Here is a 17,435-nt window from a genome sequence, read left to right on the forward strand (position 1 = left end):
CAGGTGAAAGGTCACACATCTTCAGTGATATTTTCGGATCTTACATAATTTAAAAAAAAAATAGTTTATCAACGAACGGTTTTGTTTCTTTCTTTCAATCTCAAAACTAAAAACAACATAATAATATTTTTGATTAATGTTTGTTTTGTTATTAATGATGCTTTTATTGGTATATTAAAATTTCGAAACTATTAACTCTTTCCTAGCTCTGTGAGGTCTTGTGACTGTCAACTTCCGCACGGCAGACGAAAGTGACCATGATTTGATGGAGTTGTTCTTTCTTTATGCACGGCATTAGCACCAATCTAGATCATGTTCTTTAGCGCTGATGATGAGGACCAAGATTTCCTCACGCCAGGAGGAGGAGGGTCTGTAAAAAGTGTCCCAATCATTACAAATTCTTACCAGTTGCACTTATCAAGAAAGGGGGTGGTGCATTCAACATGCATTAGTTGATTCAGTCCACAATGCAATTTAACATTACTGCTAGGATAGAATTTAACTTTCAGACTTATATGTCTAATTGTCCATTAGGCAAGAATGCTTTTAGGGTGTTTTCCCTCCCTGCTAGGATAGAATTTAACTTTCAGACTTATATGTCTAATTGTCCATTAGGCAAGAATGCTCAAACCTTGATTTGTCCAAATGCAATACATGGTTGCCCAAAATTAAAAGAAAGATGAAATTAAATGACTTAAATTATTATTGTAAATGTTTATAAATCTCAGGGAGATTCGTGGAGACTTAAAAATTTGGTCTGGTTTTTCCTTTGAATCTCAAACTAGTCTGACACAAAGTGATTTGGGAAATCATGCAAAGCCTTTTGTTTTTAATTTTAAGAATTTTTAGCATCTAAGAATCTTACAGAGATTAAATGTTTATATGATAAAGTGCATCCAAATGGGGGGGGTTTAAGAGGAAAAAAGTTATTATAAGGTATGTTAAACATATATCCATGTAGTTAATTGAATAACTAATTGGATATAGGGGGTCATATGTTTTTGAAAAGTGGGGGGTTGATCAATCTGGGAAAAAATACTCATTGATACAGATTACCTGAAAGTTTTTGAAAAAGAAACTTTTTGAAAAATAAGTTTGCGAACCCGAAAATCCTGTTTTGTAAAGGGGTTTGGGTTTAATTTTGTTTTAACAACAGAATTTCTTTATATATTACAACATTAGCCTTTCAATGAACATTTTCTAGGCCAAAAATAAAATTAGCTTTGTTTGGCATTGCCGGCCCACTCGGGTAAATTAATGCGGTCCGAAGAATTTTTTTTCAACTGATACAACTCTTAATTTTTTTCATTATATTTAACCCGATTTAGGTGTCCATCTGTATGTTTGAGTAATACACAGAATGGGAAAGAATCATGTAAACGCTTGATTGATTAAACAGTTATCTGTAACGTTTTTCTCTATGGGGTGTTTGTTGTTACCCGCGTCACAAAAATATTGTGGATCCCGTGTAGAAGATGGGAACTTTAGATCTTTATAGATCTAACATAATAACAACGACAAAGTTTGTTTCAACGAGTGTATTAACAATATCCAAGAGTAGTTTTACAAATCAAATCCAAGCTATGTATATCTACTCACTAACTCTCTCTCTTTATATACCCTGTCTGACACCTAACGTGATTTAGGGCACCTAGTTAGGGCGTTAGGCTCCATGGTTAGGGCACCTGTTAGGGCGTTAGGCTTCATCGTTAGGGCACCCTGTTAGGGCAATCGGCTCCATCATTAGGGCACCTATTAGGGCAATCGGCTCCAAGTATTAGGGCCTCTGCACCATTGTTAGGTGTCAAGACACTTGATACATTTAGGGCATCTGATAAGCGCCATAATTAGGACACTAATTAGACTTCCAAGATAAGGGCACTAATCAGGTACCATGGTTAGGGCTTATCAGATAAACAAAATCCCTATCTCTGTTTTATTTATAACAATAACATATCTTCATGTAAAACAAAAACATTACATATCATTTAAAAGCTCTGTGTGATGTTGAAAATGTGTATCACAAATCTAAGCATGGCTGTCAAAAGTGGTAATGTAAACTCCGTATAACAGAAATTGATGGCATGACTCTCCGCGGTAATACATTTTAAAATGGCAAAAATATACTAAAAAATCAGTAACTGTTATCAGTTTGAAATAGAAATTTCAAGGTACAATGTCCTGTCTAATTTGCTAGATGAATCTAGCGGCCATGGTTGAATTTGTTCATATGAAAACGACTTTATGCTGATTCAATATAGGTGATTTTTTATACCATGCAAACTTATAGGGTTTGGAAATAAATAACAACTGGGAATCAATTTGGACTGCAGTTGTTGTTAAACAATGGGAAACTCATGACGCCACTGCAGATACTCCACTGTTTGGCAAGCTGATTGAGTTACAAAAAAATTTAACTCTGACTATGTAATACTTGTACATAATTTTTTATTTAACTTTTAAATACACATTGCCATGAAATAGTAAGCTCTTTAATTGTCAATTTAATGTGTAAACATGCAATGCTATGCAATAAATATCTCCTCTTCCCAGGTCTAATGGTCTTTGAGTTTGAAAAAAAAATTGTGAACATATTGTTTTTGAATTCAGATCTAAACTGGCTTCATTGTTTGGAGGAGGAAGTCAAGGTGGAAATGAATCCCTGACATACACTGCTCCAAAGCAGCCAAAGAAAGCAGGTAGGAATACTGAGATCGTACTGTGTAACACGTTATTTTAGTATTCAGCAATGTTAGCCATTTTATCCAAAAAGCATAGCTATTTATAATAAATAATGAGGATTACTTTCTTTATTTTATTATACAATATTTATGATTGAACTTTAAGTGGCGCTTGCAATTGATTTCAGCAATGCCAAAACTAAATTGTTAATATAATTAATGATCAAATTACATGATTGTTCAATATTCCTGTTAAAAGGTAAAAGTTTACCTGTAAAAATCAATGTCTTGTCAAAATCTTTATAATTTTATGAATAAATTAATTTTGAGATTTTCCTTTTCAGAACCGACAGCACAGTCTGGTGCAGCTCCACAGCTTCTGTTTGCCACAGCAGTACAAGCTTATAAATAGTAAGGTTATTTACATGGTATTCATACTTAGTATACTATAAATCATCTTTTATTCGTGAGGACTTTATTTTGCATTTTACAGGGGTTGAACTAGCTCACAACGATTAATTTTTGTGGTCAAGCCTTTTTTGGATCTGTTGTTAATAGACACAGAAACTTTAAGAACTGGTTCGCGGTGAGAAATAACAGCTCTCGCCAACTTCGCGAAAAAAAAGTTTGCTTACAGTATAAAGTTTTGTGATAGATATTTTATCAAATGTTAATCTAGCATAATAACATTTATGTTCTCTGCATGTTTGCATTTAAAAAAAAAACTTAAATATAGGAATGAATTATTTGATTAACATTTTGTAGTGTTGATGGAAAGTATGCCAGCCAAGGAAAATTAGGTGCAGCGATATTGGGATCTCATTCTAGCCTTTCTGTAAGAAATTTCTTAGGTTGAAAATTGTTTTTGAAATCCAGTAAAATTGTGAGCAAAATTTTTTAATAAAACTGATGGAAAATTTTATCATGATCGAAGCTTATTTATTTTGCAGTATCGGGTATTATTGTATGTGACAAAAAGTCAGCAAGTGGCGAATGCAACAATATCTTCATCATTTTCTTACACAGTAAGTTTTATTTTTCTACATAAAAGTTACATTTGAATGTATCATATATATGTTAATGGAATGCATCATATCATATTAAAGTAATCATAGAATCAATTGACTGGAACATGTGTTCTTGCAATTCAGTTTTTTAAAATATTATATTTTCTGTGAATGTGCCTTCTATTTGTAGTATTTATAATCTTTTATATATACTCAACAAAAAAAGTTAAGGGCCACTTACTTTTTTGGAAGTTTTAAAATCTATAACTATTTTTTGTTGCACTTTTTTGTTTTATCTGGGTTTCCATACATTTTTATGGATTGTTATTCAAACACACTCTTGATTTGTGCTCCATTCCTGTGATTTTTGCCAATTGAACGTTTTGCTTTATCCACATTTCTGTGATATTGGCTGTATTCTATACTCATTGACAACCTCAAAAAGGATCAAGATTCGATTATTTGTACAATATTTGTTGCTTTTTGCCATTTAACACGTTTTCATGCCTCAGAGAAGACATCTGACAGTAGAGGAAGCCGCAAGGGCCATTGGAATGCTTCAAGCTGGATGTTCACAGCGTCATGTTGGAGCGCAACTTGGTGTAAGTCATTCTGTTATAGGTTGTTTGTTGGAACGATACGAAGAGACTAATAGCGTCAAACCGAGACCTAAAAGTGGTCGTCCAAAAAGTACAACTGTTAGACAAGATAGACAAATATCCCTACTTGCGAAGAGAAATCGAATGTCTTCAGCTGTTGCTTTGAACAGAGAGCTATCTGCAGCAACAGGTATAAGGATTTCAACACAAACCTTGAGAAACAGACTGCATGATGCGGGATTACATGCCAGAAGACCTGCTGTGCGCCCACCTTTGACCGTGGAACATCGCAACCGCCGCCTCCAGTTTGCTCAAGACCATATCAATTGGGACCATCATCATATCCAAGGAGTGTTATGGACTGATGAATCCAGATTTTGTCTGGATTTTAATGATGGTCGCAGACGAGTATGGAGGAAGAAAAACGAGAGGTTTAAGGACTGCTGCATCACTGAACATGACCGGTTTGGTAGTGGATCAGTCATGGTTTGGGCAGGTATCAGCTACGATGGCTCCACAGACCTTTATGTCATAAGGAATGGATCGCTAACAGGTGTCCGCTACAGGGATGAGATCCTTGCACCAATTGTTAGGCCTTACGCTGGTGCCATCGGTGAAGATTTCATATTGATGGATGACAATGCCAGGCCACATCGTGCGAGAGTGGTAAATCAGTACCTAGAAGAAGAAACAATCGAAAGGATGGATTGGCCAGCAAAATCACCTGACCTGAATCCAATAGAGCATGCATGGGACATCCTCCAGAGGCAAATTTTAGGAAGGCAAAACCAACCAAACACGCTCCGTGAACTTGAGTTTGCTCTTGTTGAGGAATGGTCAAGAATTCCACAGGATAACTTCCGAAATTTGATCAACAGTTTTCCAAATCGATGTAGGGAAGTAATTCGGGCTAGAGGCGGTCATACAAGATACTGAAAATAACGTTTGGACTTTCCAGGTTAATTAAATCCCTGAGAACACGACTGTTGTTTCCTCATGAAATCCTGTATTGATGAATATTCTTGTTGTTTTGACAGTTACATGTTGTAACATGTTGTTCATTTGTTTATCATAAGAGATTTATAATTGTTTACTTTTAAAATGTTATTTGTTTCCACCACCTTTACAATATATGTTGCAAAAAATAAAATTTTCAAGTTGGCCCTTAACTTATTTTGTTGAGTGTATATTAATGTATCTTTTAACCTTTTATTTTTAAAGATGTAACTTCATTTTCCTTACATAAATTGGTGCCATAATGATGGATTGTTGCCTTTTCCTTGTAGGTACAGGCAAATAACTATGGGAGCTTTTATGATGAACAAAGGCAGACATGGTCTATAATGTTTGATTCGGAGGCAAATGCAATCCAGTTTGCCAAACATGTAAATATTGACCTTTATATCAAATGTCTGTTTAAAAATGAAGTGAAACTTTGAGATATACCAGCTAGAATTCAAGATTTTCAGGGTAGAGAAAGGGGTGAAAACCTTTAAATCACTTCAGTGTATTCATGGTATTCCAGATACATGCACATGTACAATAAAACTCGGTTATAACACGAAGTCACTGGGACAGATGAAATTCATTAAATTTATGTAGCTGGGGATCCAAGTTGACTTCGCTATATTTGTGAATTCGCAATATTCGTGGTCGTATTATATGTGTTTTACTGTATCAGTGTTCGAGATACAAAAATTGAACTATAGTCAGTTTTAAGGATCCAAGTTTTATGTTATAGGTTGCCCTGGCAAAAGCTAACAGTACAGGAGGAGATTTGTCCAGTCTCGTGTCCCAGGACCTACAGCTGGGGGACGGTACATCTGTAGACACAGGGGATATGGTGGAGGTCAAATACACAGGGTGGCTGCTGACCAACCACACATTTGGACAGGTAAACCTTCTCTGTGTTTATATAAAAAGAAGGTACAATATGTTCAAGGAATATTATATGTGTTTTTTTTTCAATAGTAATAAAGATCAATTTTGCTTGCAGGAATTTGATAGTAATGCCAAAGCAGACAAACTCTTCAGATTCAAAATTGGACAGGGTAAAGTTATTAAGGTAATGTATTCAACTGAAATACTCTTAATATTGTTTCTGAACTCTTAATTGTGTATGAGAATTTGATTTGTGTTTATCCTTAAATATTACTTGGAAAAATACTTCCAATCTCAGCCTGCGTGCTGTATATTTAAAATGCTACCTCAATACTCAAGATCATTCTATACATTTTGAATACATTTATATTATTGCTTTTTCTTTTGCAAATAATTACATGGGTACATGTATGACTTTTATAGGCCTGGGACCAAGGTGTTGTAGGAATGAAAAAAGGTTCCAAAAGATTATTGGTTGTTCCTCCAAGCTTAGGATATGGGAGTCAAGGAGCAGGCAGTAAAATTCCACCAAATTCTACTCTTATATTTGAAGTAGAGGTTGTAAGAGTAAGTAGTATGATAAATGTTATGCTGATTTTTTTTTGGTGTCTGTATTTCATTTATTATGTATGTGAACATGCATAATAATTGGAAAATTTGTTCAATCAACCTTAAATATACACATTAAGATCGGTTAAACACCTTTTCAAAAAAAGGTTAAATATGCCAAGTCATCAGAGTCCCCTAGCCCTGCGGTGGACACCCCCCAGCCCGTCACTGCCCCCTCCCCAGCAGAAGAACTGGAGGAGAGTCAGACAATAAAGGGAAGGACCAAGTCTTTAACAGAACATCAGGTGCAGGTATGGAAATCATGCTTCATTGTTTTTTAGAGTGTCTGTTTTGTGTTCAATAGATGTAATACTTCATGACATCTTGAGACCCCTGTCTATAAAATTCCAGTAACATCTTTATATTTCTAGACGTTCAGTGTATTAATTTTTCATTGCTCATATAAATTTTTCCTGCAGGGAAGTTCAAACAAGGCCAAACTGATCTCAAGGATGGCCAAGATGGGACAGCCTATGTTACCATTAGTAGGGGCTGTTCCTGCCCAGCCAGATGAAGAGGAAGAACAAGTCCCGGTATGTGACCTCTATCATATCAAATTTAATTTGTTTGTTGATTTTAAATGATCAAATTCAATATATTATACTTTGTTAATTCAAGTTATATATTTATATATATTTTTGAAAACTTGTATGTATAACTCTTGGAGAGTGGTCACTTTATAGATATGTAAAAGTGAAGTGTCTGCTTGTGATGTAATCCAGAGGTATTGATTTTTTTTTCTAGGAATCCCCACAGCCAGTGGTGGATACCCCAGTTCAGCCAACACAATCGGCAACAGGCCCATCAGTAACCAAACCAGTGCCTCACCATCCACGACAACCAGCCACTCAACCAACAGTTCAACCGGTACAGGTGATGCCACAGCAACCGGCTTTTCTCCAGAGTAAGTCAGTCACACAGTACACAGGTACATGTAATTTGTAGATTTCAGTCAATAGAAAATACATGTACACAGTATAAAGAACAACCACTGCATACAGGTATAGTTAAGGTGTATTTAAGACAGGATAATCCAGCATTTATCATAATAGGAGAATCAAGAAATTAATACTGTACTAAAGGTTCTCAATATCAGTTACATACAATGTAGATAGTGGTAGAAACCACAAACTGATAACTGGACAGAAATGGAATTTGTAAAAATCAAAAAAAAAAGATAACCATGAGGAAACCAAAGTTCTATAATGTATATAGGTTTTCATTTGCCTAATTTTCAGTTTATATTGTACCAAACTTTAGATAACCATATAAGCAAAAGAGCTGAACACAACCCTTACGATTTTGGCATAAGATTTAATGAATTTCTTATACAGTTATAATTAGGGATGTCAAAATTGTCAATAATGATTTCTCTCTATATTTTTCCGAATATATTTTGGTTAAAATAAATACTCTTGCATTATTAAATATATATAATACTCTGGAATTTTCAAGTAGTGTAGAGTTTATGCCATTATTTGGAATAAAAACTCATGTGGATTCGGTAAATACTGCAATTATAATTAAATATTCATAATCCAAATGTACATGATGCTTGCTTGTATTGTTCGATTAATTATCGGTTTTAGATGATAACTCCTACAAATTTATCGCATTCATGTAACAGTGTATTAAAAGCAATTACTTTTGCTAAATTGATTTCCTGATAATGATTTTTTGCATGTTCATTTACAAAACATCTTCAACAATACGGCATTGGCTGGAAAGTTATTATACTACTAATTAAGTGAACAAATAAATAAATTACTCTACCACACTCTTCACATTTTAAATTTCAGAATGTTTTTTTTTAATTTTTGTACAAACTTTATTCAATTTCTAATAAAACTATTGTATTTGTAGATATAAATTTAGTTTTCAAATCATTTAATATGACATTACTTACAGACATTCCTGCTGCCCAACAGTTATCTGTGTACCAGCCACAAATGTTACAGCAAGGAATGGTGCCCCCTGGCCTTCAGGTAACATATCAATTTAGATTTAAATTTACAAAATACTATCTACTGATTCTTTTTATCATTCTTTAGTACATTTTTTAATCATGTTTATTGCCATATTTTCAATGAAAATTTTCCATCCATCTTGATTCAAACAGAAAATTTTACAACCATTCAGGACAATACTGCACATGATATACAATATTGCAAATTATTCCAGAATGGATTTCAGGCCACCAGTGCATATCAAGGTCAGCCACAGATGATGGGAGGAATGCAACAACCTATGTACACAGGTAAATCTTTAAAGGCCATTGTTCTTTCTTGGTGTGAGATACTTGTGAGTAAATCAGTGGCATGAAAACAAGAGGGATTCTACTTTTCTTAAAAGGTGCAGGACAAACCCCAGATCAGAGTAAGCGTTTAAAGATTTCTATGAAAAACCCACCTTGTGTCCTTATAAAAACAGCACTGTTCTCATATTCTTCCCATCCCTAGTCCATTTATTCATTTGTACAAAATTAAGAACACATCCCACCCTTTTCAAAGGCAGCATGTATATAATTTTTCCTAATTAGTCCTTTATGTATATCAATGTTTAAAAATATGACTCCATTACCTGTACATCATTTTCCATGATTTTGTCTTTCCTGGACAAGTCAAACATCAAGTCCTGCATCAGACACTAGTGCATTAGTGTGCCAATCAATTCATTTACACATATTTTCTCCTTCACTTTAGTGAACAGACTTTCTATCCAGTTGGTTTGTTGACAAACTAAATATTCCTACACTGAGCTATTTTTAAACACAGAATGGCTAAAAACAATTATTTATAACATGCTGTATCTTGGTTGAACACAGGTGTAAGCATGGCATCAGGAATGCCCACAATGCACCAGTCAGGAGAACCCAGCCTACCAATACTCTTAACAGAAAACAGGCAGCAGAACACAGAACTCAGGTTGTCAGTGGGAAAGATGCAGGACAAGATAGATCAGCTACTGGAAAAGGTTAATATTATGTATTCTGTATATTTACAGTTATAAATATAGTATTTTGTATATCTAAAGCATTACCTTAAGCTAGAATTTTTATATTAAGTCTTATTTGTAGGTTGATATTTTACACAGAAAGGGACCCATGGCTCTAGAATCTTCAATGCCTAGCATGGAGTCTTCAGTCTTAATGCATAATATACAAAGAATTGTGCAGGTTAGTTTCAATTCTGTCTAGAATTCTTGACAATGATTTAACTTGCACATTAGGCAAAATGATTTATATACATGTACTTTTGTGCATTAATATAGGAAAACGAGAGACTGAAAAAAGAAGGTTATGATAAAAGTGCCAAAATAGAAAGACAGAATGAGAAAATATCAGAACTTTTACAAAGTAATCAAATGTAAGTAATACAGTAATAACAAATTGCTAATTGATCTCAAACATTTGATTAAAGTGCTCTACCCATAACTTAATTATTACATAGGAATTCCATTTCTTTACTAAAGAAAAAAATCATTACGTACCCATTCTTTTACGTCTAATGCCAATCATTCTAGATCTAGAGATGGTCTTTATATTTCAAGGACTTAGTAAAGTTTTGAAGTCACTGTGATCTAAAATGTTTATACAGTTGTAACTTTATTTCTTTACAGGTATGTGGAAAAGAGCCAGAGTCTTTTGGAGCAGAGAAATGAAGGATTCATCTCCTCTGCTTCCCAGTCACAGGCAAAGGTCCTAGCTCTGGAACAGGAAAAGGTATAGATATACGTACAGTACATATGTACCTAATGGAATTCACTTGTACAAACTAAATACAGTATGATATACCCTTTTAGCAAACATGCTTATAAAGAGTTGACATGCACAAACAGCGAAGTGATTTTCATTCTCCATGGCTTTAAAACACATTTGAACCCAACAAATATGATGAATTATGTTTGTAATAAAGCAAAATAATCCAACCTTGGCACTTTGTTATAAAATATGTTTATCAAGGTTTTGTTCCTCCCAAGTAATCATTTATAAAGCTTCAATGACATGTCTTCACAAGTACATGTGCATGACAAAATTAAACAAGTGAACAAGAGTTATGGGCATTTGCTAAAATTGTGGTTTTGTTATTATAGGTTAATCTAGCAACAAAATTAAGCACAGTGACAGCCCAGCTAGGAGATGCACAACTCCAGCTGGCCACATTAAGGGAGAAAGAGTTAACTGCACAGCAAAGGTTAGAGAACTCGGATCAAGACTCAAGGAAAAGTCAGAAAGAGTTACAAGCCTTGAAAGCACAGCATGAAGGTAAAATACTTCGGTCTACAATAATTTTAGACATGTTCGGATGTAATTCATGCATATTTGCCCAAGATTAAACATTACACAAAGAAATTGAAGTGAAATATTCTGATGCTGTCATTTTAGTATTGCATAATGGCTTATATGTATTGGCTTCTCTGTTGTAAGTTTCACAAGCAAATATATTATTTTCACTTTATTTGGCAGAGGATGAAGCAAAGATTTCAGAATTAAGTCAAGATTTGAAGCATGAAAAACAAAAGAGAAAAGACCTCGACAATAACTTTTCACAGTTACAAGAGGAATTGGCTGATATTAAGTCAACTAATGAAACTCTTCAAAAGGTGTGGTGCTAGCTAATGCTCATATACAAAGCACAAAGATAAGTTTATGTCCAAATTTCCTGATTTTACATTAAACAGGTAACTGAAACATGAAATTGATTGAAATGTTTATAACTGCTGTATTGTAGAATTTAAGCGACAGAAAACGAAAGGCAGCAGAAGAAAAAAGGAGGATGGAGGATGAATTTGAGGAAACTAAGATAAACTTTGAGGTTTGTTTTTTGTTCTTCTAACCATATCATTCATCAAGATTTTTTTTGGAAAAAAGAGGCATGGCCTTACGCACTGATTATGCTTATATTTTTTTTAATGATTTTCAGCAAGAGATCAAATCTTTGAGAGAAAAACTACGTAAACAAAAATCCTCAACTGATGTAGCTACTGCTGAGCAGGTAAAGATAGAAATTAACAGAATTAATTATTTTATTTAACAGATTAGGCATTTTTAAAATTCATTCTTTCACATATACAAATTATGTAGGTTGCAGAAGTTGAGGAAGAGCTGAACAGGGAATGGAAAGAGAAATGTGACAGACTTGTCACTGCTGCCAATGAAAAACAGAACAGAGCTCTTCAGGCAATGAAGGAGGAAAAGGATGAACTGGAAGAAAAAGTAGCAACCTTAGAGAACAAGGTACACTTACATGATATTGTATATAATAGTTTATTGAGATCGTTAATGCTGATTTAATGGAAAATGGCCTATTATTATGAATTCCATTCTATATCATGATAAATGTGTGATAAAATTGGCAAATAATTTTTTGGTCATTTTTCCATCTTTCAAGATATCAATGTATTATACACAGTTTTGAATATCAAATTATAGATTCATGCAATGAAGAATGAGCATTTGAGTGGTGATTCCAAACAAAAGGAACTGGAAGAACAAATAGAAGAGATGTCTGTTTGGAAAGGGAAGGTAAACAATTGATTTACACGACTTACTTCTTAACCAGCGAAATTTGTCATTACTTGTTGCTGTAAAGATTTTAAAGTTGTTAATTTTGATTTGAAGATTGAAAATAAATGATAAGCTGAATGCTTTAGAATTGAACATAAATTTCTATTTCAGTATGACAACCTGAGGTCTCAGGCAACCTCTATGAAGGAAAAGTACGAGGAAAGGATCGAAGATTTAGAGACTGAGAAAGAGGAGTTGGAGACAGACAAGGAAAAAGCTGAGGAGAGGATCCAGGTTCTTCAGAGAGAGCTGGCTAATCGACCGGCTACTGCCCCAGGAGGCAGTGCTACAGAGGGTGCTGATGTTGCTACTGAGGTAATTATCCATACTGAACAATTTGATTCCTAGATTAATTGATTAAAACACATTTTTTCTTTGCATACAAGAATAATTTAAATACATGTATGCATGTTCTTGAAAAGGTGGCCTTATTAGTTCAATTCAATGTAGGGGTCTTGTTTGATAAAAAAAAATGATGTGTGGGAGGGGATTAAACTTTTTCTAAAAATATTTTAATCATCAGATTAAAAAAAAGGAGATTCAATCATTATAAAGATGTTGGATATTGCAGGTTATCTTTCTACGATTGAATTTTTTTTAATGGTAATGTTTTTATGTCATATTATAGCTGATATAAATTCTGCGTGTTTGATATTTTGCGAGTTAAAAATGACTGCAGACATACATGTATTTGCCAAATTATAATAAAATAAAGACGACATTATATGATCACCCGGCGCCCCTCCCGATTAATTTTTAAATCTTCCCAGAATAATTCTTCAAATTAAATATATTTTGCATTACTTTTCATCAAGTTTCTTATAATTGCTTAGAATGACAATACATTGAGATAACAATGGCAGTGCAATAAATTCACAGCAGTAGGCTTCGTAGTAATCAATATGAGGTCGTATAATTCGGTTGTAAAAATTAGTGATATATCAACTTCATAAATGACCATCGATGTTTTATTGCTGAATTGCTGAATGCAGAACATTGTAATTAGTTGCTAAAATACTCAATTGCCATCTTCTAATGCTGCGGTGGTCATTAAAAGATACAGTTATAATATGTGTCAAACTTTAGTTAAAAATAGATCAAACTACAGGATGTTGCTAAAAATTATACCTGACTCTACTTTCACTTCGTTGTATTTTTAGAGAAATTAATTTCATCTCTTTATATTCTATTTAAAAAATACTGACATAAAATATGTTACATAAGACCTATATACATATGTTTTACTTCACTTACTGCTAAAAAATATACTTCACTCTACTTTGTTGTATTTTTTAGAGAAGTTAATTTTATCTCTTCATATTCTATTTAAAAACAAATTACTGACGTAAAATATGTTACATAAGATCTATGCATGTTTTACTTCACTTACTGGTTGATGTATCAATACCAAATCAAAAATAAAATTTTATTCAATGTTTTAATGATGATGTTAACTCTTAATTAATTTCAATGAATTAATTTAATTTTGATTTAATTTCACTTCTGAGCATTTGACTAAAAATCTAAAACATATCATTTCAAAGCTAACCTTTATGAAATAAAAATTATTTTAAGTAATATAGAGAGAGATGGCATTTTGTAGGGAGTTGGATGGTCATTCACGATTTGAAAAAATGTCGATAAAAAATCTCCAGTTTTAAGACCCAAACTCCAGCTGAAAAATTTCAAATCTCCAGTTGTGATTGTTCAGTTCTGTCACATGTATGTGCAGAAAAAGCAAAAAATAGATCATCACAAAAAAAACTGGATATACAGTAATTCTTGAAATCAAGTCTAGGCAGAAAATGTGATACTTTTAATCTGCAGTGCATAACTTTCAATGCAATTGCTTTATGTTGTTCTCAGAGATGTCACTGACAACCATTGAAATTTGAAACATGACATTTTAATATTTTAACAGGTGAAGAAGATAATGAATTCAGTGTACCAAAGCCTGAGGTCTAAATTTGAAGCTGACAATTCTTACCAAGGAGACGAAGTCTTAGCATCTATTTTAGGAGTCATTAAGGTTAGTCTGTTAAGGTTTTCTCAGCCTAGCGGCAATAGTATTATGCAATATTCTACCACGGTTATTGAAAAAATGACCTTGACCAATAAATCACGAACGTTTTATCAGATCAGAAACACGCATCAAATCTGAACAATTCAAATGCATGTTTGGCTGTAGAATGAAATACTTGTTTAGACCGCATTAATGTGTCGTCTTTTGCAGTATAAACACTGTAAATTGCATCAAGTTGCTGATGAATGTCGGTTTTTATAGCTAAGTAGGGGCTATTCCACGGACCTCCCTACACATTAAACGTGATTTTAGCAGTAAAACAGGAACATGATTTTGTTATTGTATATTCATTATTACTGATTAATACATATTACGAACAAATTTGTAATTTAAAAAGGCTATTTGAGTGTCTGCAGTCTATACACAGGTAAGCAAACAAATTTTACCTCTGGTGTTAAATGAAACAGCGTAATCGAGACATGGTGACCTAATTCATTTCTCTGTAGAGGAAATGATTATCCGTAATTTAGCGATTGTAGTATACATGGTAGAATAGAAATAAAGTCCTTGTTGTCGTGAATGATGCATCTAATGGATCTAATGGATCAATGTTGTAGGATTTGAAACATAAAAATTGTGTCTCAGGACAGGATCGTCTGTTGATTTTAGTCCTGCTTTAGTAATTCTTGTTTCTTAAGGCCATTTACAATTTAATATTTCTATAGAATTTTTTTCAAAAAATATTTGTGATATTTTATTCTTGAATTAAAGGAAACTACTTTAAAATTGGTGCAGCAAAGTTCCTCCTCAAAGCAGAGTGATGAAGAAGATGAAGAGGAAGAGGGAGAAGATGATGACGAGGAGGAAGAGGAAGAAGAGGAAGAGGATAGTGATGATAAAGATGAAGTCACTGAGGAAGAGGAAGAGAAAGAAGAAGTTGATAGTAAGAGATTGATCTGAGTCATCAGAAAGTACAAATCATGAGAAATGGAAACATTGTACAACCTTCGTGCTCTGTCAATATGCTTTTCTGTATAAGTTGATATATCTATGGATTGACCTCATGAAAGGGCTTGTTTATTAATATTATCTGAAATTCTGTTTTAAGTTTTAATGATACAATATATACAAAATATATGGTTCAGTTAAATTAAGAATTTCTCAAGAAAATCATTGATTTGCATTAATATCCGTATATCCATTATTTCATAGCATTTTGAAGAAAAAAAATCATTTACTATTTACTTTTCAGAAACCAATATAAATCAAGAAGAACAACCAGTGAAAGAAGCCCCGGTGACTGTAAGCAGTGAAAATGAACCTGTTGAAAAAGTAGATACAAGAACAGAGCCATCTAATGAAGAACTTCCTCCAACAGAAAAACAGGAGGATTCTCCCTCAATAGGAGAGACATCCCCAAAGTCTAGTACACCACCACCCCAGGAGGATACCCAAGAAAACACTCCCAAAGTCACTGATCCAGGCAGTGAAGAAGTGAAAAATCAGATCCCAGCAGAGAGTGATTCTAACGAGGAGGAAGTGAGGGATCAGATCCCAACAGGAAGTGAGTCCAACAAGGAGGAAGTGAAGGATCAGATCCCGAAGGAGGAAACATCCCAAAATAAATTTGATGACTTTGAAGTTCCTGCTATTGTGTCACGAGAGCCTCCACCCATAACTGATGATGAAGAATCAACTGAGAGTGAGAAGGCAGAAGAGAATAATGAGTCAGTATCTTTAGTGTTTCTTGTGGTTTTTGGCTTAACTTATATATTGTTTAAGAGAGTTCATGTTTGAGAAAGTCAAAGGTCATGGTGCAAAGCTGGTAAAGGTCAATAAGATCAAAGGTCAGATTTAAAATCGAGGGTACTTTGTTTCAAAAATGCATTATTTTGATTGCATGATATCATATTGATTCAAAATAGCTACTTATGATACTTTTGTGTAGAAGGTATTCTATTATATTCTACCACTTTTCTGTTTTTTTTCCTTTGTACAGCCCCCTTTTTGGGGAGGATGATCATATAGCAGATACATTAGGTGATACATTCCAAACTACAGAACAAAAGGAGAAAAATGACAAGAAGAAAAAACCTGATGCCAAAGATTTACTGGAAGATGTGAGTAAAAAATAGGAGAAAAGAAAATGAAATTTTAATGTCTTATAGTGTAATTGATATTAAAGAAGTTATCGTTATAAATACTGAAGAATTTAAAAGAATTCATTTTAATAAAATTTATACTTTGTAGACAAATTCTAATACTTATATCTTTCATCTTTTAAAAATGTTATCTCTATTCATAATTTCCATCCCGCAGACAACATAACTGTAAAGTCGTAATTCTGAATACATACATTTATTTGTGTGTGGGTGGGGGAGGATACAAATTTGTATTTATTTTTATGAAATGAATTTTAACAACCGCTCATTAATCTGTTTGTAGGATGTCAAGCAACGTCCACCTCCACTATTTCCAGATGATGATGACGATGATGACTTGGATTGGCTAAGCTAGCAGATGTTTAACAGGATAGAACTAAAAAATTTCAATTAATACTGTGATATTTCATAATGACTCTACCAGTGTCTGTTGATCAGGTACAATGAGTGGAAAGTGAATTTTATTCTATATACATTACAAGGCTGAATGGCAGAGAAAAAAAGATAATGGTGCAATTTACTTCAGTGAAGATGTTTAACTGTTTGGGAACAATGGAATTGTGTACATGTAGTTTATTTCATAAAGTAATATCCTTGCCATTATACCCAAGGCTTGGGATATTTATGAATATTAAAATGAAATAAAAGTATGTATCTTTGCAATATAATTGTTTGGAATCACTCCCCTTTAAGCATTTGAGTATGAATTATCAGTATGGACCTACAAAGAAGAATAAAATCAGGATTTATGATATAAGGCTCATTGTGCCGGCACCTGACGTTATACTGTCTTATTTCTCTTATATAAAAAAGAAACTTGAACCTCATAATGTTTTATTAGGTATGGGTTTATTTTTTTCTAATATAAGAAAAATAAGTAACGCCAGGTGCCTGTGCCACAGTGGTT

The 17,435-nt window shown here is 33.5% G+C and overlaps 1 protein-coding gene across 1 annotated transcript; it reads left to right on the forward strand.

Moving 5' to 3' along the window:
- Nucleotides 1-206: 206 nt before the first annotated feature.
- On the forward strand, nucleotides 207-17,110 carry LOC134247746 (FK506-binding protein 15-like). Its single transcript, XM_062730126.1, has 30 exons — nucleotides 207-368; nucleotides 2,611-2,699; nucleotides 3,026-3,092; nucleotides 3,447-3,516; nucleotides 3,632-3,706; nucleotides 5,574-5,672; nucleotides 6,029-6,181; nucleotides 6,284-6,352; nucleotides 6,592-6,735; nucleotides 6,885-7,028; nucleotides 7,197-7,310; nucleotides 7,522-7,681; nucleotides 8,686-8,762; nucleotides 8,959-9,034; nucleotides 9,602-9,750; nucleotides 9,854-9,952; nucleotides 10,048-10,142; nucleotides 10,396-10,498; nucleotides 10,870-11,041; nucleotides 11,243-11,379; nucleotides 11,508-11,591; nucleotides 11,700-11,771; nucleotides 11,861-12,013; nucleotides 12,209-12,301; nucleotides 12,455-12,658; nucleotides 14,265-14,372; nucleotides 15,138-15,309; nucleotides 15,619-16,093; nucleotides 16,366-16,486; nucleotides 16,812-17,110. The coding sequence occupies exons 1-30, from the start codon at nucleotides 313-315 to the stop codon at nucleotides 16,881-16,883; spliced, it is 3,702 nt and encodes a 1,233-aa protein (XP_062586110.1). The 5' UTR covers nucleotides 207-312; the 3' UTR covers nucleotides 16,884-17,110.
- Nucleotides 17,111-17,435: the final 325 nt, after the last annotated feature.

Source organism: Saccostrea cucullata, unplaced genomic scaffold, assembly GCF_032062105.1.
Source record: "Saccostrea cucullata isolate Sc308-1 unplaced genomic scaffold, CSIRO_AGI_Scuc_v1 ctg64, whole genome shotgun sequence".
Lineage (NCBI taxonomy): Eukaryota > Metazoa > Mollusca > Bivalvia > Ostreida > Ostreidae > Saccostrea > Saccostrea cuccullata.